Source organism: Gossypium arboreum, chromosome 5, assembly GCF_025698485.1.
Source record: "Gossypium arboreum isolate Shixiya-1 chromosome 5, ASM2569848v2, whole genome shotgun sequence".
In the NCBI taxonomy this organism is placed as follows: domain Eukaryota; kingdom Viridiplantae; phylum Streptophyta; class Magnoliopsida; order Malvales; family Malvaceae; genus Gossypium; species Gossypium arboreum.
Genome location: NC_069074.1, coordinates 8,860,685 through 8,881,532, shown reverse-complemented (window position 1 = coordinate 8,881,532; position 20,848 = coordinate 8,860,685). Strand labels below are relative to the sequence as shown.

Below are 20,848 nucleotides of genomic sequence, written 5' to 3'. Positions count from 1 at the left end.
GTACATAAAACTCAAGATAGGGTGATCCGCTAGCGAGATAAGTCTGCACCATTGCCTACAAGCTACGAGCGCCTTTGATGTCGAATGAGTCATATGTCACAGGATCAACTGAAGCACAAAATCGATACTTAATAGACATAACTTTCATTGGCGTTGTTCTGAAGATTTTACACCTAACTCTTTTACGAAGTTCTGTCAAATCTATGTTCTGGTTAAAAACCAGTCTCGCTGTATTCTCCGATAAAAAAACAACACCGTTCTCGTGTTATAGACCTCAGTAAATAATAACACTAATACATTTATTTATCTTCAATTTCTTTTCTTTTTAGCCTCTCTAATTTTTTTTTACTGTAAGTTATGCAACCTGAGAATAAAATTTGGCTCATTTATAGCCTCATTTTTCTACGAACTACTGTAGCAAAAGAGCGTCTATGTGGGAGTTTTTTTCAAAAAATTTACTGACAGTGCATCTTACTTGAAGTGTTTTCAACACTATTTGTTCAGACACGTCTACTCAGAATTATTTTTCCATGAACTACTGTAGCAAAAGAGCGTCTACGTGGGAGCTTTTTTCAGAAATTTTACTGACAGTGCATTCTGCTTGAAGCGATTTTGACACTATTTGTTCAGAAACGTCTATTCAGAATTATTTTTCTACAAACTACTGTAGCAAAAGAGCGTCCACGTGGGAGCTTTTTTTAGAAATTTTGCTGAATATGAACTACTATAGCAAAAGAGCGTCCACGTGGTAGCTTTTTTCAGAAATTTTACTGACAGTGCATCCTGCTTGAAGCGTTTTTGACACTATTTGTTCAGAAACGTATACTCAGAATTATTTTTCTACGAACTACTGTAGTAAAAGAGCGTCCATGTGGGAGCTTTTTTTAGAAATTTTGCTGACAGTGCATCCTACTTGAAGCATTTTCGACACTATTTGTTCAGAAACGTCTACTCAAAATTATTCTTGCAGAAACCCTAAACCCTAAGACAAAAAAAATTTATATTGCATATATGTTTTTCTAATACCCTAAACACAAATTTATTTAAAAAACTAAAACCTAATTTATTCAATTAACCCTAATACCTAAACTTTAATTTAGTATTTAGTATTTAAAATTAATAGTTAATTTAATGAATTAACCTTAAAACCCTAAACCCTAATTCAATTATTTTTTTCTTGAAACCCTAAACTTAGCATAACGCCAGTAGGTATATATGCTGCAATCATGTTATCTTTGAGAATTTCTTTTTCGTGTATGTATATTGGAAATTAATAATTAAGAAAATCAGAAATGGACTTGTTACAAGGTAAAAGAAACTTAGCCGGTGGATCAAAAATAAAATGATCTAAGCCATTGATAAAGGAAAAAAATCTAAACGTGAAGTAATCAAATTATCAAGTTGTTGTTTACATGTTAAAAGTTATTTAAGGGTTTTTACTAAAATATTATAAGAAATAAAATATTAAAATAGTTTGTTTAAACGATTATGTATCAATTAACCCTAAATTTAATCAATCCCTAATTTAATCAATTAACCTAATACCCTAAACTCTAATTTAGTATTTAGTATTTAAAATTAATAGTTAATTTAAACCCCAATTCAATTTTTTTCTAAAGCCCTTAAATTCTAAACCCTAAAAAACTCTAACCCTAAATCAATTAAACCTTAAAAATCCTAACCCTAAAAAACATAGGCAAAACGCTTCCCTAGGGGAGCGTTTTGTCCATCGCCAAAGCGCCCTCAAGGAAGTGTTTTCACGGCGTGGACAAAACGCTCCCTCAGGGAAGTGATTTGCTAACATGTACTCAGAAAACGTGCTGACGTGGACGCATTTTCGTGGAAAGTGGCCTAATTTAATAAATAACCCGAAAAATGGCCCATTTCCGTAATTAAATTTAGAAAAGGGCCTTTTTAGGTAAAATGGCCTTTAATTTCATTAGGTTTACAAGTCATAAATAATTAAATTAAAGTGAAAATGATATAAATTGTGTTCAATATAGGCATGGTTGTACATTAAATAAGATGTGTTTTTCCATAATACATTTTCAATTATACATTAGGTATACATTACCAAAAGTAAAAAAATTATGTTATGTATACATTATGTCACAAGGTGCTTAATAATGTCGTTCAGGGAGTCAAAAATGCTTCAGTTGGTGTAGTGTTAATACAGGGCGTGAGAATAATTATAGAACTTACGTGAGAGTGGAAGAACTTGTACAACCAACTTGAGACTTATAACACACTTATATTTGCAATCATATATATGACCCAACAGATAGCTTGCCTATCTAGTTGGCTAGGCACTTAATTACCCAAGGCGTAAAGAAATTATTATACAATGTTTTTGTTAGTAATGTAGGATTATTAACATTGTTAATCACATGGATATTTTAATTAGTTTTATTAAAATAAAAAGATTAAAATATCTTCAAATATTTTTGTAATTTTTAACTGAATTAATGTCCAATTAACTCATAACATCAGTTTAATCAAGAATTTAAATAATAGTATAGATAAACTAAACTGATATGTGTCCATTTGCAAGAATGTATATATATACTTTGTATATATATATGCATATAATAGATTATTTTATCAAAAATTAGAAATAAAAATATTAGCATTTAAAAATTAAATCAAGAAAATAATTAAATGTAAATTAGATAAAGCAAAACTAAATACACATTGACAAATATATATTATTTAAGATATTTTAAATTGCATGCAATTTTAAATTATATTTGTTTATTATTCAATTTTATTTCATTAATTGAGTCTTTTATCTCCTACAATGCATAGTAAGTTGTATATATTTATTTATTAATTTAAAATAATTTTTAAGGTTTGTAATGCTTAACAAATATAATGATTCATATATATATATATATATATATATATATATATATATGAAAGCTTGATTTTTAGTTTTATTTATGAAATTATAATTATTGTAAAAATCATATATGTTATTTTTATATACAATATTAATTTAACAAAACAAATATTTAAGTTCTTTCTTATAGATTAATACTAATATATACCAAATATGTATTTAGTCATGTTAAAATTATCGTTATTATATAAACCTATACCTATTGTAAATTTTAAATAATTTATTTAATCAATATAGAAAAAGTAAAAGAATATATATATCATATATATATATATATATATATATATATATATATATATTTAATTTGATTTCTTAAAGTATCTATAGAAGCGAACTCAAGAACTAATTCTTCACATTCTGTAAGCTCATTAAAAGGTAGATCAAATGTTTAAGGCATACTTTATGTCATTTTTAAAAATAATATTACCATATTTTACTTTTGATTAATTATATTCATATGAAACCATTTAAACTAACCTAAAAAATCTGCAAAATAAAAAAGGGTTTATTTACATTGTTAATATATATTATTAGAGATAAATTTAATTAAATTTACTGAGACAATATTCTTTTTAAAATTTAAATTCACTGTTAATAAGCGATTACTTCAGAACTAAATGTAATAATTAAAATTTAATAAGGATGAATATCGTAAATTTGATTTCAAAAATAATTGAAAGAGGGATTAAATTATGAACAAATAAGCCAAAAAGGTATGAACATGGGCCAACTTCCTTTAGTTTAATGCCAAATATAAAAAATTGCTGAAGGAACTAATATGTGTATATTGAGAAAGAAATCTGATATATTTTGTACTGTACCAAGCATTTTTTAACTCTTAATTTCTTTTCATTTTTCCACTGCGCATATATCGTTATTTGAGGTTGAAATCTGTATTTATGTGTATGATCCGGAAAGACAAGATGAAATTCAATTTAGGAGGACTGATATAGCAATGAATTCTCAAGCGAAGTGACGTACCATATAATCGGGGTGTTTTTTTTAACTTGCAAATATTAAAAAAAAAAAAAAAAGCAGCTACATTATCACTTTGACTTAATTAAAAAGACGGAAATGGCGGAATACTTTGTTCATTTTTGAAGAAATTATGAGGGTCTATCTTGGCCTTCACCTCTGCCAATCTCTGGAAATTCCCCTTGAAATACTTAGCCCCATATACTTTTGCAGCCTCAAAATCTGTGTTATTGCTGCCTATATCAAGGTCCCTGTAATTGAGGAATGCCTCCCTTGGTTTACTCGATACGTATGGGGCCATCTCAGCGTACAATTTTCTCATTAACTCTACGTATTTTTTGGTGGCTTCACTGCTCCCTTCCGACCAGTGCGCAGTGTACTGAACTATATAAAGGGTTCCAGCTCTATGTGCGAATGCTGTTTCGGACTCTGAAATCTCAGCCATTCGCCCACCGTAAGGGCTCATTTGCATCCACATGTTCCCTATCTCCATCATTACCTTCCACAGGGTTTCCAAACCTGCCTTGGGCATCACGTTTTTCAGGTAATCAGATTTGGTTTTGAAGAATACTTTGTTCGGCACTCTGTTCAGTAAAACGTCGGTGGATGTTCCAATAGGGAAGCCGGCCCAGTAAAGGGTGGATTCGATCCAACTCATTTCTGTACAGTCTTTTCTTTGTAAACCCAATTCGGGGAAGCTCGCATTCACCAATGGAAGAAGCCTGTTAATTCGTCCGAGGTAATGGCCAATGAAGGAAACTCGAACAGTGCTGTTGCCATTGCCAGTTCCATCAACGGTTACTGGCATGATTCGAATAAAAATATCTTTATCGAGTTTGTGGGAAACTTGAAGCCATTTATGAACAAGAACGGTTGCACCTTGCTCTAAAGTCTTTGCTACCTGGAAAACAGTAACTTTAGGAGGGACTCGAACCAGCTTGATCTTCCATGAGAGAATGATTCCGAAGCTAGTTCCACCGCCGCCTCTGATGGCCCAAAACACATCCTCTCCCATGGACTTTCTATTAAGGATTCTCCCCTTAGCATCGATCAATTGAGCGTCCACGACGTTATCTATTGAAAGGCCGAACTTTCTTAGCATGTTACCGTAGCCACCACCAGTGAAATGACCACCAATTCCTAGAGTAGTGCATACACCAGCAGGGAAAGCATGGACCTTGCTTTTCTCTGCAATTCGATAGTAGAGTTCACCGGTAGTCGCCCCTGCCTGAACCCATGCAGTCTGGGTTTTCATATCGATCTTTATAGACCGAAGATTAGAAAGGTCAATAATGACAAATGGGACCGAGGAGCTGAAAGAGAGACCTTCGTAATCATGTCCGCCGCTTCGGGTTCTCACTTGCAAACCCGATTCCTTGGCACAAATAACAGCAGCTTGAACATGAGATTCATGCAGAGCAGCAACGATGGCCATGGGTTTGTGAGTAGCATTGGCCTGCGTTAGAACTCTAAGATTGTAAGTATGGAGCTCGTAAACAGATTGAAAGGAAGGATGGGTGGGAGTGTATATGGCTTTAGCGATTGGCTTAGAAGGGTTGCTATAGTGCTTGGGAAGGCATTGGAGAAAATTATCAACAACTGAATTAGGGTAAGATTTAGATGTTACCAATGAAATCGAAAACAAAATGATAGAAACAAGGATGGGTAAACCTCTCATTTTTTATTTTTCTGCTGCAAAATCAACTTTGATTCAGCTGACTCGATTCTGCACTGTCCTTCCTATATGTGCTGTATTTATAGAAAATTAATACATTGCCATGAATTTATTATTAAATTTGTTCGCATTATTTTTTGCCACAAAATTTGTTCTAAATTTACTATATAATTAATACATTAATTAAGGGTCAGACTTTTCTTTTTATATAGATTATTAGTAGTACGGTATTTTATATTTTAAAACATTTTATTATGTTTGTTTAGAAATTAAATCCTAAATCCCATATTAACCTCTACAAATCAATGCAAATATTTTTATAATAATTATCTATAATTTTTGTAATGTTCGAATTAGGTATAAGATGAATCATGATTAGTTATTGTCGGATTAAAATAAATTTAGATATTTATTTATTCGGTTGAAGTCAATCAACCACATTACTATTACCAATGACATGAGGGAAAAAAAAATATGTAACATATTTTCAATGGTTGAATGTGTCGCCTTTTAAATAAATACATTGTTAACTTTTTGAACCAAAAACTATAGTGGAAGATTTAGGGATGGAAATGGAATGAGGCGGGGTGAATAATGCTAAATCCACTACTGCTCTACTTCAATTTAATTTTTGCTAGTTATCTTAATCTTTTCTCATTCTTTTTTAAAATCAAGTAAATATTAAAACATAATTCTTCAAATAAAATATTTAATCATAAAACATATGATTTTTATATATTACGTATTTACCCTTTTAATAGTTTATATATACAAGGATAAAACAATAATTTTATATAATAAAGTGGGTCAAGGCCAGGCATGCAATTATCAAAGCCGATTCATACTCATTATCCAAAAGAAAAAAATTCACCCTATCCCATATCCACTTTTCAAACAAAAACTTTTACTTCGAAATGAATCGATTCAAAATCCATAAGATAATTAAGATTTTTCTATCCTTAGAAAAATAGTGTAGGTGCGAAGATTAAATAAAAAATAGAAAAATAAAATCGTAAGTTTGAATAACGTGCTAATTCTTTGAAGTTGATGATGCCCGAAACTCTTCTATTTTCCGTTTAGTGTATTAAATTTTAAATTATAGGTTGAAATTGCAACGTTACCTAATTTTAATCAAATGCAAACTTAATACGCTTAGTTTCCACAGTGAAATAAATGGAGTTTTTTAACTTGAAAATAAAGTTAAAACTATGATGCATATCCTTATATTATATAAATAAAATAGGATAATAATAATAACATATTTTTGTATCAAATGATGAGTGCTAGATAATAATTTTAACCAATAAATCTCGACAATAAAAATATAATTAATAAACTTTCGGATGGTCAACAGGTATTATTAAATTCGGCTTCTATCCAGTTTACCCGGCAGCAACCGTAGCCAATAAAGGACTTTTTTTGTCCTTAAAAAAATTAAACCGATGCATTATCTAAATAAATAATATATACTTATTTTGGGCCAATTAGAGAAATTAATTTGTTGAAATTTTGAGTGCTCTAAAGCTGATAGTAGTAGGACAACAAACAAAAAAAAATTGTTTACTGGATTAAGGAAATGTTGATGGTGGTAAGCAAATGGTCATTATAGAAAGTCTAATCAGGGAAAATTAAGTAAATAAAGCACCATTTCCTTGTTCTATATAATTATTTTGAGCAGACATATGGGCTGCACTATTTGATTTTTCTTTAAATATTTCTGGATTTATATTTATGGTACAAATTTATTGTGTTCATTCTCAGCAGTATAAAAGAATTCCATAAATAAACAGAATTATTCAATCGAAATGCTGAGATTTTCCATTTATTGGACCTAAGATTGCCTATTACATCACCATACAGAATTAGTGATGTCAGTGTCATAAAACTGAAATCAGATTTGTATTTTAAGACCATCAAGTTTTGATTTATTGACATTTTTTTTTCTCAAACAATAGCCCTCATAGTTGTCCAACACTTACACCAAACAAAAAAAATAGACATTTGGAAATTTTTGTAAGCAAATATATAACATGAATAAACATAAATCACTTTCATTTCTGATGTAAAACTCTTTATGATTTGCATGTAAACTGCAAAAGAAGCCTTCTAAAGCTGAAGCAACATACACATTGATAAACAATTTCATAGTACCAAGTCCTAGATTGATCATTTTTAAAGTCTCAGCATTGAAATTTTTCATAACATCATCACATCATCTCATGCTGCCCCACTTGACATGAATGATCTCTGCCAATTACAAGGGAGCATTAAAAAATAGTAGTAAAAGAAACAGGGACTGCCAAACAACTACTGTTGCAATGATATGAGCAAGAGAAATTCCTGAATTCTATTGATAAAGAAAATCAACGTACACCCCAGTAATATCAGTTAGAACCGACTCAACAACTCTTCCCGTCTGCTTACCGCTGCCTCCTGCCCACCATTGCAACATATTCACAAGCCTTTCAGCTCCTTGGTGGCAACATTTTAATTGTACACATTTCACCAGGAAAGAAGACTTCAGATGCATAATCCATGGTCGTACTATACAAAATTTTTAAGCCCACAATTGAACAATCACCATGGCCTATCACTTCTTTTGTGATTCATCAATGTCGTTATATACACCCGTCACCCTGCCAAAGTTAATTTAAAGAAGACCACTTTGAATAAATAATTACATTAAAAAAAAACAAAGAGATCCACAAGAATTCAAGCAGGCTAGTTTCTTTTCCTATAACAAGGCCAATTTAATGTTATCTTCAGCAATCAGGGAACAGGTACGTTTGATAAACAATGTTTTTTGTGCCTGAAACAAAAAAACAACTATCTACTGGAATTTAGACAGGGATGGAAGAAGTACATATATGATGATTCAGTGATGTAGTAAGAGAGGTCGAAGGTCTCACTCTTATTTTCATGATGCCATATCACCAAAAGTTTCTCAAATTAACAAATACATCAGAGATACATGCTTCATATCAACCTCGAATATGCTAGTGGTAGAGCATCACTTCCAAAAGGCTAAGTTGTTAAGTACTGGAAATTCATTGGTCCAACAATGATATGAATGCTCAACAGCTGTTAGCCCTTTTGTGTTTCTAATCAAGTTTGGTTTGTTTATCACAAACATAAAAGCCTTACCAAAGACAGAAAAAACGAAATGGAGTATGAATATGGTGTCATGTCATGTACCTATCATAAGACAAGAACGCATCGCCTATATTTCCTACAACCTTATTTCGAACTTTCCGCACACAAACCTGCAAAAGCATATTTCAGTAACAGAAAGTACAAGATTTCTTATAAAGACAATCTTGTGACAATACTCACTTGTACTAGATCAACAGGCCCAGCGTCAGGATCCCGATTTCGATGAATAACAATTCCATTGTCACATTTGTTTATGAAGTGTGCACTTCCACTGATGTCATAGAGATTAGGAGGAGCCCCAATCCAGTGGTGCAACTGATAGATGAACATTAAATTAATACACAGAGATATCAATCAAGAAAAGATAACTCAGGGGGGCCAACCTGTCTTGGATGTGCAACAAACCAGACATGACAAGAATGATGCTGAGCAAATCGCTTGATCTTCGTAAGCATCTGGCTTACATACTCCGTTTCAGTCCTGTTATGGAGAAATGAAATTATTAAATGGGATATATAGACAGCCAGCAAATGAGCACTCAGAAAGGGCAAAAGTAAAGACAGTTTTGAAAAATTATGAAGCTTTGTTAGTCTGCTCATGAATCCCACTAGGATAGAACCAGGACACTTTGTGAGCAATTCTATAAAAGTATATGATTTTAAGCAAAAAAAAAAAACACCAACATACTCAAAGCTCCAAATTTTGAGGAGGGGAAAGATGTCCCTGAACTAATCAACTGTCAAGCTGGTTTAGCCATTGGCATGTAAAGAAAACAAATAAACAATATACATGTAATCATGGAAAATTCAAAGCACATCATCAAACTATAAGGCAAAACATGGTGTAGAAAGAACTCACTGACTAACTGGGCGCTGATGATCTAGTTCATTGTAAGGATCAATTACAAGACCCTGAACACCATGCCTTAGAACCGCTGCCCTTGCAAGTTCAAGAACCCACTGTATACTTGGAAGAGAATCATTCTCGCACCTATTCCAGAACCAATGAGATAAATCTAGAAAGCAGTATTTAGAGAGAAATCACAACCATCAGAGAATACAAGGCCTCATTTTTAAAGCCTCCAAACCTTACTGAACTGTAAATTCAGTACCTCCCCCCAAAGAACACACAAAAAATTAAAGATAATTTTACTAGAAATAAAGAAAACGAAAAACTAAGTCTCAATCATTTGTCAAAATTTTACTAAGAGAACAACAACCGTATAATTTAAAGTGTTCAACTTACCTTATGAGTTGAAATGTGTCACTCAGCCATTTCTTCCCTTTCTCTAGTTCCTCGACACTCATTCTTTCCACATTGCTTCCATAGCTATTGTCAGCAAAAGTAGCAAATGAACCAATTGGTGATTATAATATTGAAACAAGGTACCTCAAAGAAACCACAGTTGCAAGCATATAAAAACCGGTTTCATTTCCAGGTATTCATTAATTTTCCAAATCATCTCTTGGAATCAAATTAAAGAAAATTTATAATATTTGGGGTGGATTTTGATTATTAAATTATTGAGATTTCTGAATATCTCAATTGTGGGTTACTTGTCCTACATGATTTATATTTGGTGTTTCATGTTTTATATAAGATTTTGGGTTTAGTTATAAATGCCTATGTAATTATAGTTTGAGCAGGCTTGATTTTAGGAATTATTCAGTTACCTGACTTTTCAAATATTTGAGATTTGAATGACTGGATTTTAGAGAATTTTAATTGAGAATTTACATTATTTCTTGAGGGAGTTGTTCTTAGGATGCTTATTCTACATCATAACTTTGGGTAAATCTAATTAGGCAATCATCATTCTTATCTAAAATATGCAGCTTTAAAATATTCAAAAACCAGGATATCTTACACTCGCTCACATCAGACCAAAAACATGAGTTATGTGATTAGTTCAGATCTATTCAATATTTTTCTTACATATCCTGTAGATAGCCAATTTTAAGGTCGAAGAGAAGTAAAATTATTAAGCATCCCCATACAACCTAAAAGCTCTTACAAATTAAGTTTGCAAATGATTTCAGGTATAAAGAAAAAAATTTACTAGATCTAACAATGATACACAATTAATAATAGAAACTCGAACCAACTAAACTTACCCTACACCAAAGAACGGTTTCTTTATGGATTTCTCTAAAAGTTTCCTTGCATGATCCCGAACCTTGATCGACAAAAAATGGGGAAATGTAAAGGTTAACACAAGACAAAAGGGTGTGTAATTCCTTTACAACAGTTGCACATATATGTTGGAAAATCAAGAACAGTGAAACTGAAACTGCGGATGTATACAAGAAATTTGATGACCGACCTTGTTCTCCATGGAGCAAAGAGCAAATTTCCAACCAACACCTTCATTAAGATTACATAAGAGAGCATCAATCCATTCACTCTTCCCAGAGTTGGGAACACCAGTTACTATTGTCAGCTCTCCCGGCACAACCTGATAGAGGTGAGGAAGAAGAAAGATCTTGAGAAGGATAATATATCACCTCTACCACTAGTCAATAGGCAATATAGAAGGACAAACAGATAAAGAACACATTAAGCTAAAATATAAAGGTAGAGAAAAAACAGATCAAGCTTACATTATATAGGTCGTCCAGCGCCCTCCAACCAGTTGAGACACCAAATTCATATCCAAGAGTTCGATGATAATATTGGTCAATTTCATCAAAGAAACTACTAAAGTTGAATAACCCACGTATGGGATATAATTCGGCATTATCAATTACGTCCTTAAGAACGCTGGGTCCCAAATACATAAGAACCTGTAATCACAATTAAGAGCCTGTCAGTGAGAACATCTGATTTTGGAATAAAATTTTATCTGCAACTTGGTAGCCTCAAAGGTGCTTCGGAGGCATGTCAGCACTCAAAGGTTGCTTCAAATGTTCAAAACTCAATTTGGCAGTCATAGGAAGTTTTGGGTACCTGACTAAAGCTTTTAGGTCTCCTCTAAGTTTATTTGAGTTAAAATTTTAGGTTGTTATTTTATTCTTCTGGTTCTTAGTTTTAAGTGTCAAAAGTGTATTTCTAATACTCTGGTTAGCAGGAAATTTCAGATTTTGCATCTAGAAAGTTTGGTTTTGATAGTTATGTTTGCTAGTTTTCTACTCAAGTCCAAGTATTTATCAAAATCCTAATCAGAATAGGAGTCTAACTGTTTAAGATTAGGACTGCTAGAAGTATATACTAAAATCAATGTGCTGTTGCTATTGAGATGTAGTTCAATACAAGAAAATTCCCAGCATTGTTGCTTTTGATATGATCCAATCAACCCTAGATGTGAACTCTAAGAATCGTTGCCCTTGTTAAGGAAGCATAACTTTTTGTACCACATCCTCAACTTTTAATATCAACTAATGTTCAGTTTACTAGAAATGACGAGTAATCTTCAAACCATTCTAACTGACATTAAATTAAAGATAAAACTTTTATTTTAAAATTAGTCAACAACTAGGTATAAAGATACATGTGTATCACCTCATTTGCATCCTTAAAATGATCCACGTCATTTTTCTTTGGCCATTTAACTCTCCAGCATCTGTCACCCACAGAAGGCAAATATTTATGCTGAAATGCAGTTAAAGCATAGTTTTTTTCTTTGAAATAAGCACAGATAACAACAATAATAAAGGAACAGAAAAAAGATAAGTTTTCAATATATTCAGCACTACAACAAAATCATTTAAACCTTTCTCTTCCAAGGCGACGTGCAAGCTCTTCAGCTAGGGCTTGACCAGGTAGATCTCCATCAGTGGCAAGTATAATGCGAGATGCCTACAATATATGCATATCAAAACCTAGAGCCATGTTCATGAAGACATTACAAGAAAGACCCAAAAAATAAACCCCAGCAAACCTTTTTAAAGTACTCTTTGCAGTTCCACAGGTATTGATACTTTGTGTCCTAGATTTCAAAACATATGAATGAAACATTAGAATGACGTTTATACTTGCATATCGATGAAAATAATAATGTTATACTATATCGTCCAAAATGGCAACAATTTTCTCATTCCATTCGTTCTGACTTAAATGAACCATCATTTAGGACAGAGGGAAAATGATGGAAGAAAAACCAAGGCCAGATCATGCATCATTATCGACATTGTTATTGCAAATTTACAAAATATTGTAAACAAAAGAAAATTTTATTGTTATTGCAAATTTACAAAATATTGTAATCAAAAGAAATTTTATTCAAACATTAATTTTCTAAATTCAGAACAGTGCATTCTAGTTTGCTGTTCCACTTCACACTCACTAACTATCTCCTATTTTCTTTAGTGATCATCAACAAAAGTAGGAGAAACAGAACCGTATGTCATAAATACTTTCATCATCATAAAGCCAAATATATTACATGTTTGACGAAGTTTAAAGAAAGCAAGGTTCTAATGCAGGTGCAAAAGAGGAACCATGTAGAGACCTGACTAGTACAGCATTAATAATACACTTCAGCTGGTAGAATGCTGTTCAATCCCAAAACTTTATAAACATTAAATTGCCTTCACAAACAGCATCTACTTATGAATTTAACTCCAAATAGCTTACAATTGCTAACCAATAAGGCTTTATTTAGTAGGGAGAACAAAAATTGTTTTTAGTCTGATGGTTGATATTCATAACAACATTTGCTATTTTGTAACTCTATTTTTGTAGTAGACTTTTTTCCTCAATTTTTTCCATCCTTTCTACCAAACAGAGTGTCAATGTTGTAAAGGCAGCTGGCAGTATCTAGTGAATGTAATACAAAGCCCAGAAGAGCAGGTTTTATCACCCAACTGTGAGCTAGAACTCATGCATAGATCCAAGGGTTCAGACACAATTTTCAGTATTTGAGCATGGTTAAGTCTATCTTAGGTTTGTACTTAAATAAGTTGTTATCTGGCTGGTAATTTCTTGTTAATATGAGCTAACCATATTTTTTCAATTCTCATGTTGGTCTAACATGATTATCCTATAGATGAACCAGGGGTGGGTACATAAACAGAGCTCAGTTGCTTGCAAGGATTGAACAATTTTATAATTTGATAATGAGTGAGAAAAATGAGGAGATGCATGTTCTGAATACAGGATCTAACTATTGTTTTGTTTGCGTGTTTGTCTAGGATTAAATTTTTACTCTTTTTCAAAACCCCCAACTTTTAACCTCCAAAGCATTCTGCTGGACCTAGACACATGCATCATTAATTGCTTTGCTGTTGAAGAATACACAAGCAGCTATCAATTGAATTTCCAAATAAAGGAATTTCTCAACTCTCGAGGCAGGAAGTTGTTGGTTTAACTAACCACATTATTAGAGGCCAGACTGAGTAAATAATATAGCCAAAAAACTAAGCAAATACAGTTGCAACAATAATAATGGACTGCTAGCTCCCTAAACTACACTATCCATAAACAGAACATAAGAAGCAACTCATAAAACTTACTTTATCACAGACAAGCAATCCATAAAACGTATTTCATCACATACTATTAGCTTAAGAGATGTAAGCAGAACATAACAAGCAACCCATAAAACTTATTTTATCACAGACAAGCAATCCATAAAATGTATTTCATCACATACTATTTAGCTTAAGAGATGTAAGCAGGCAATCCACCAAGTAAAATATGCACATTTACTCTCATGTGCCAAAAAGTAAATGATTCTTATTAATACCTAACTGACTATGCCACTCCATATCTCAAATTGGAAAATTGCTTATATGGTATGCATGCATGAGGAGAGATAAGAGACAAAAGGATCTTCATTAGAGAGGATTCTCCCTATATCATAGTTGAAACATTAATGTTGAAAATCTACTTAGTATATGATGGCTGACCACAAATTTGTAATACTGCTATTCAGAGAAGCTAAATGATATAGAGTATTAAATTCAAATGAAACCTGCTCTTCAGCTGGAACCTCCTTTTTAGAAACTGATGGTGGTGCACCATCAGGGACACTGACACAATTACGGAAGCCAGCTTCCTCCATTGCAAGCTTGTCCATTTCACCTTCAACCTATGATAACAAGCTGAAATAATAAGCATCAACTAAACATAGAACTGGAATAAATCTTCTGCAGAGAGTTACGAAGAATTACAATGATGATATCGCTTGCATCTTCTATATCATCCAGCCCATAAAGTATCTTTTCAGTATCCTTTTCCTGTAATTGATGAAGAGTAAAATAAGATTTTAATCAAAGATAATTTTTAAAATAAAGATCTAAAAAATGTGCCCTACAAACTACATGAAAGCTCCAAGAGTAAAGCATAAATGTCTATGGGATAATGAATTCAAATTCCAAGTGAACATACTATATTAACAATATAAACAGGGGAAAAACATTTCACAAGAACCTGCCAAAACCGCTTAACTATATCCCGATACTTGCAATTTACAAGTTCTCCATTACGCCAATAAGTGAATGCAATAGCAATCTGTCAACAAATTTTAAGAGTAATTAGCTAAAAAAAATATAGCAATTGTTTTGCATTGATTACATTAAGAAACAAAAATTGAAACATCAACCTTGAAATCTTAAAACCTTAACCTTATTAATATGAAAAAACAGTTCTTTATAATAAAATAAATACACCCTCCCAACTATCAAGGTAAGGTAGACCAGCCAACATACCAAAGGCTTCAGTAGCTGCCACAGAAGGAGCTTTGCTTTATAATGTCACTATTAAAAATTTAGGTCTCACTTTGTAATTCCAATTATTTCCATATAGAGAGGAAGAACCATAATTTCCGCAAATCATGAACCATGGAATGAAGTTTTCTTGTATTTAGATTATGCTAGGAACTTCTAGGAGTTAGCTTTTTAGGAGTCCAAGTTGGTTATTTTCTTATGTACTAGTTAGTCTCCAATAAAACAATAGTTTTGAGATGTATAAGAATGAATCTAGCAGTTGTTATAAATATCCGTGTTCTCTTAATAATATCAAGCTTTGGTTTAATAAAGTACTAAATTATTTGGTTTACTAAAATGGATGGTCTGCAGCATTGTCTACTACTCCCTCAGTTTGGCAGCATTATTCGCAAGTAGCAGTTCGTAGCACCTGAAACTCTTCTTCGAGACTAGTGTTTCCCTTCTCTGCAATCTAAATCACATTTCTTTTTATAATTTCACCATAATGGTTACCCAATAATCCCATATTCACATATGAATACACACTAGTCAAGCCCATCAAGTCAGAAACTAACCCATGATCTTCCTGTTGCCACCAGAGTTTCCAGCAACTTTGTGTCTTCAAATCCAATTTTTTTTTTGTTAAACCTCAATCAAATCAAATCTAATTCAACCACTATGGCATTATCCCTAAATAAACCCCAATAATGCCCAATTTCTACTCATAACTGACCATAAAATCCAAGTAGTTTAACATTTCCCCAAATCCCTCCTGCATAAGTTGGAATCATATCTTCTCATCGCTCTTTATAACAAAGAACATTCATCAATATCTAAATGTTAATAAAAAACATGGGGCCTATTCTCGAGATCTTAAAGCAAGAAGGATGTCAAAAGGCTATAAGAAGAAGAAACCTAACCAGTAGTACGCTTTTTAATGGTCAAATACGGCAATTAGACCCTGCACTTTGCGTAAGTTGTAGATTTAGTACCTATACTTTAGTTTGGTCACTTTCAGTCCCTGTACTTTTAGAACTTGAAAAATTTTAGTCGTAACCAAATGATAGCTATTAAATTCGTTAAGCTAAGTTCTATTTTTTTTAAATTTTGATGTGTCAAACATATTATCACATATGTAATGCCATGTTTTTTTTTTTGTTATTTTCATATATTACTCACAAAAAATCAGTTAATAGATTTAACGACTATCATTTGTATTAAGAGTGAAATTTTGAAATTCAAAAAATATAGCCACTAAGAATGATCCAATTGGTGAACATGGACTAAATCTAAAAGTTCACGCATAATACGGGACTAATGACATAATTTAACCAAACAGATTTAATTGCTACCATTGGATTAGGTCTAAAATTTCAAAATTCAAGAAGTACAGGGACTAAAATTGATTAAATTAAAGGACAGGTACTAAATACACAACTTACACAAAGTACAAGGTCTAATAGCAAAATTTGACCCGTTTTAAAAATAATAACCAATCAATGTGTTCAAATCGTATTTTTTTTATGAAGTAAACCTGAAATTACCAAAGAAGGGTGGACTTTGGGACAATCATAGGGTATGCAACAAAAGTACTTCCTGCGCAGAATCTATCTCAAAAGCACACTGAAAGCTACAAGATAAGACTTACTCCCTGTAGCCAGCACCCTAAGCTTATACTTACAAGAAAAAAGATTGATAATTACCTCATCACCACTCCTTTTTTGCATTATAGCATTTCTCTTTAGTGTTTCTGAAGATATCATTCGCTCTGCGAAATAAGCAGTGAGCTGAAACAGGAGCAAAAATATATATATATTAACTAAGGTTCATGCATTGTAGCAATTAATTGTACATGGCTAACCCAGTCAAAGAATCACAATTCACTAAATTGGAACTTAAACCAGAAGAAAGAATGCTGACAAGTAAACCAGGAAGTTTATCTTACAACACAACTGAACATTAGCATTTTGAATTCAAGCAACACATATCAACATTTTCAGTTTCATTTATGAATTTAAACAACGTTGAAAAAAATTCAGCTTTTGTGATAATTGATGGATAGAATGAAGATTCAGAGGTCTAGTGCTCTACGTTCCAATAGAGTGACGGCTTGACATAAACAAACACACAACTGGTAGGCCAATTTGCACAAACTTATATTTAAGCAGTACTGTAAAATATCACACTTGGCAAGTGAACGATGACGGGGCAAAAGCAATGTTTCCTATTTCTTCTTCAAATTCTGTTTGAGATTATACAGGGTAGAGGGTTTATGGCTTAGGTACATCATATCTACTCTTCTCTTATCCTCCCAACCACAGTTCTTCAGAAAAAAAAAAGGCAATAGCAGGAGTTGCGATACACAGGTTTAACAGGTCTTTTACCAACTTAATCATAACAGAAATATTGTCTTTAGATTGAGAACTGCAATTCACATGTGCAGTAAACATATGACGTGGGGTTCATACTGTAAGCAAAGTAGTTTGAAGTAAAATTTGTAGTAACTTGTTTCTTCATGAAAAGCTCAAAAGGCATTTAAGAAAAACAAAATGAAAAATAAACTAGTTATTTTAGGTACATCTAACTATTGGAAATTTTGTATTGATAAAGGAATTGTAAGAATAAACTCAATAGCACCAAAAAAAAACCCTATTACTCTGCAATAGGAATAAACAGGCTTAAATGCTGAAAGGAAAACCTACAAGCCTAACTGCATGTAAGATGGAGCAAACACGTTACTGACATCTAAATCAATATAACCTCAGTGAACAAAATATAGAAAAGGGAGAAATTAGCAACCTGATTACATAGTGGTTCTAATTGCAAACTCTCCACTGTGATTTGCCTTGTGACCTTAACTTTGTTAACTCGACCGAGATTTTCAATTGATGGCTTGCCATCTGCAGCAGCCTAAAACCAAAGGGCAATAGAGAGACACTTACATTTCATATAGACACATAAAAACTGCTAAATCAATCTCAGAGTAGAAACAAATTACTTTTGTGTAGCCTTTCCACCCACATTTCGCTCGAAAACACAGCCATGAAGCTGAATACCTATAAATTAGATATATCAACACTATGGTTTAGTGACCCTCTAGAATTAAAAAGAAATAGTTCAAAGAGAAAGATTAAGATGTAGCATACCCATCTAGGCTGATGAAAAGAGATAAGCTAAGTTCCCCTGATTCACCACCATTACACTATCATACAAGAATATCAACTTAGAGAAAGAGAACAAAAAACAACACCTGAAACAAACTTAGCCATCTGAATGATTTTCATGCAGAAGCATATTTTGATTAGGCAAATTACTAAGTTGGAAAAGGCTGTAGGATGTAAATTTTCTTGGAGAGACAGGATATAAAAAGTGACACATCTCTTAATTACTTCTACTTTCTTCAGCCAGCATTTATAATATTGTTTCTAACATTAGTTGATCACCTTGTTTCAGTAGATATATCATGGGTACATTGTCTATTTCTGATTTTTTTCTTGTTTTTTTTCTTTTTCTTTTTCTTCTTTTTTTATCACAGAATCTTTTTCTTTCCGTTTAAAAGGTTTATCCTTTTTAACTTGTAGCAAAGATTTTTCTTTTGTAAAAAGATGTTTAAAAGACCATCTACCATAATAATAAATACCAAAATCTTTGAAGTTATTTTATCTTCTAGTTTATCAGGGAACTCATTTATGTTCACAATAATATATTCCCGTAGGAAATTCCTTGAGCTGACTAATTCCATGTGTAACAAACCGGTCGGCAATTTGTTTTAAATGCTTTGTTTTCTTCCAGCATTTTCAGAAAGACTAATATATCATCTATTTAAATAATAAAAAAATCTTTAACTTTTCAAAAGAAAGAATCCATCCATCTATGAATATTCAAGGAGCATTACATGTCGAAAGGCATAACTGCCCATTACTTCTGTTGCTGAAGTGCACTAGTGTCTGTCAATAGTTTTGACTCTTCAATTAGCTCTATTTACCAAAAACTTTTATTTACATTCAAATTTAACATAATATGTGCATGTTTTGCTTGGTTTCTAAGCACATCTTTTCTAAAAACAATAAAATATCCCTCAAAGGCAAGATTTTGATTAAGGCATTTATAGTCTGGTATCTCTGACCTATCATCTGGATTACAACTACCAAGAAGTGGCACTGTGTAATAGCAAACTAGCTCAATTAGATTGGCAAAACTTAATCAAACTAATGTGGAAATGCAGCAAAGCTGACAATATTGTTAAAAGAAAATACCGAGGGACATTTTAAGCGGTTTTCACGCCCAGCAACACACTCAGTAATATCGATACCAAGCTGCTTTAGTTTATGATTCAAAATCTGCAAGCTACGCGTATCCGAGGGCTGGTCTTCCAAGTCTTGGGAATAAGCTTAGAGATAAACAAAAAGGAATTCTGGTAAGCCTTCCAATAAGTACAATTTAATGCACCTATATAAGTGTCAGCACGCATAAACACATAAATACATCTTCTCTTATTTGGATTTTTCAAGAAAAAAAATAGAAAAAGAACTGAATAAACAACCAAGCAACAACCTTTTTTCCCTGCATTTACAGAAAATAAAAAAAATACCTGGAGAGGGAGAAGAAACACTGGGAGAAGGAAGAGAACAAAACCCATTAGTCCTGAGCGAGAAAGAATGGTTTTTGGGGATGGGTTTGGAAGAAAGGGAGGGAAGGAGGCGTTTAGAGGGGGTGGAGAAGTGTTTAGGAGAAAGGGTTTGAGGCAGCAGAGGGGAAGGGAGGAAGTGTTTGGAGGCCATGAAAATGGTAGTTTTGGAGGCAAAAGAGGAGAGATTGCGGAGGAGGAGATGGAAGCGTTGATTGTGGGAAGGAAGACGCAGCATCACTCAGTGTGGGTGATATATTTTCTATATGTTTACACAAACATTCGTATGCTTGCTTGGCTGCCTGCCTGTTTTTCCCTCTTCCAGTAAGTGTTTAGGGGTTCTTGTTCTTTTTTGATTATCTATACCCCAAAAACAACTTCTTCAGTCCCTCTCATTTCCAAATTTGAACAAATTAATCCCTCTCTCCAAATATTAGAATAATTTAATCTTCTCATTTTCAAAACTAAGCAATAAAAGACATTAAATAGGACGTTTTCCACCTGAAAATCCTCATTTGTGGCAAAAGAAGAAAAAAATAAACCTTATTTCCAACTGTCAAATTTCATTTCCTTCATGTAATTTAATTTTAAAATATTATTTCAACAAAATAGAAAAACACAAATTACATTCTTACCCCGCTAACTTATTTACCCACCACCCATTGCCCTTTAATCAAACCTCAACAAAAAACTAATTAACTAAACAATATTGAAAATGCAAGAAAATACCAACTCTAAAAAAATAAAAATAAAAATAAAAAACAAAACGTAGAACCCCATTGACAAATATCAGAGGAAATTAAATTTTAAAAATTTTCATTATACTTTTTAATTTATTTTAAATTTTTAATTAAGTTACTATAAAATATTTAAAA

General features: G+C 32.5%; 2 protein-coding genes across 2 annotated transcripts; both read right to left on the bottom strand.

Moving 5' to 3' along the window:
• Window positions 1-3,825: 3,825 nt before the first annotated feature.
• Window positions 3,826-5,606, bottom strand: LOC108452943 (berberine bridge enzyme-like 17). Its single transcript, XM_017750761.2, has one exon. It carries the CDS (start codon window positions 5,550-5,552, stop codon window positions 3,960-3,962), a length of 1,593 nt encoding a protein of 530 aa, XP_017606250.1. The 5' UTR covers window positions 5,553-5,606; the 3' UTR covers window positions 3,826-3,959.
• A 2,047-nt stretch (window positions 5,607-7,653) lies between these two features.
• Window positions 7,654-20,450, bottom strand: LOC108452942 (twinkle homolog protein, chloroplastic/mitochondrial). The gene is made up of 21 exons (XM_017750760.2): window positions 19,938-20,450; window positions 19,603-19,736; window positions 18,493-18,548; window positions 18,345-18,402; window positions 18,146-18,256; window positions 17,050-17,133; window positions 15,072-15,152; window positions 14,813-14,878; window positions 14,614-14,730; window positions 12,580-12,627; window positions 12,412-12,497; window positions 12,201-12,261; window positions 11,303-11,485; window positions 11,026-11,157; window positions 10,817-10,878; window positions 9,948-10,031; window positions 9,561-9,692; window positions 9,086-9,182; window positions 8,883-9,017; window positions 8,745-8,812; window positions 7,654-8,185 (listed from the first exon to the last, which is right to left on the bottom strand). The coding sequence occupies exons 1-21, from the start codon at window positions 20,209-20,211 to the stop codon at window positions 8,140-8,142; spliced, it is 2,115 nt and encodes a 704-aa protein (XP_017606249.1). The 5' UTR covers window positions 20,212-20,450; the 3' UTR covers window positions 7,654-8,139.
• Between the last annotated feature and the right edge of the window lie 398 nt (window positions 20,451-20,848).

Bases quoted from the DNA above. Each gene is read 5' to 3' on its own strand.
- LOC108452943 (XM_017750761.2), bottom strand. From the start codon at position 5,552: ATGAGAGGTTTACCCATCCTTGTTTCTATCATTTTGTTTTCGATTTCA.
- LOC108452942 (XM_017750760.2), bottom strand. From the start codon at position 20,211: ATGCTGCGTCTTCCTTCCCACAATCAACGCTTCCATCTCCTCCTCCGC. The intron at 19,737-19,937 runs GTATTTTTTTTA...TTTATCTCTAAG, and splicing joins TGTTTCTTCTCCCTCTCCAG to CTTATTCCCAAGACTTGGAA. The intron at 12,498-12,579 runs GTTTGCTGGGGT...CATATATTGTAG, and splicing joins GCAAAGAGTACTTTAAAAAG to GCATCTCGCATTATACTTGC.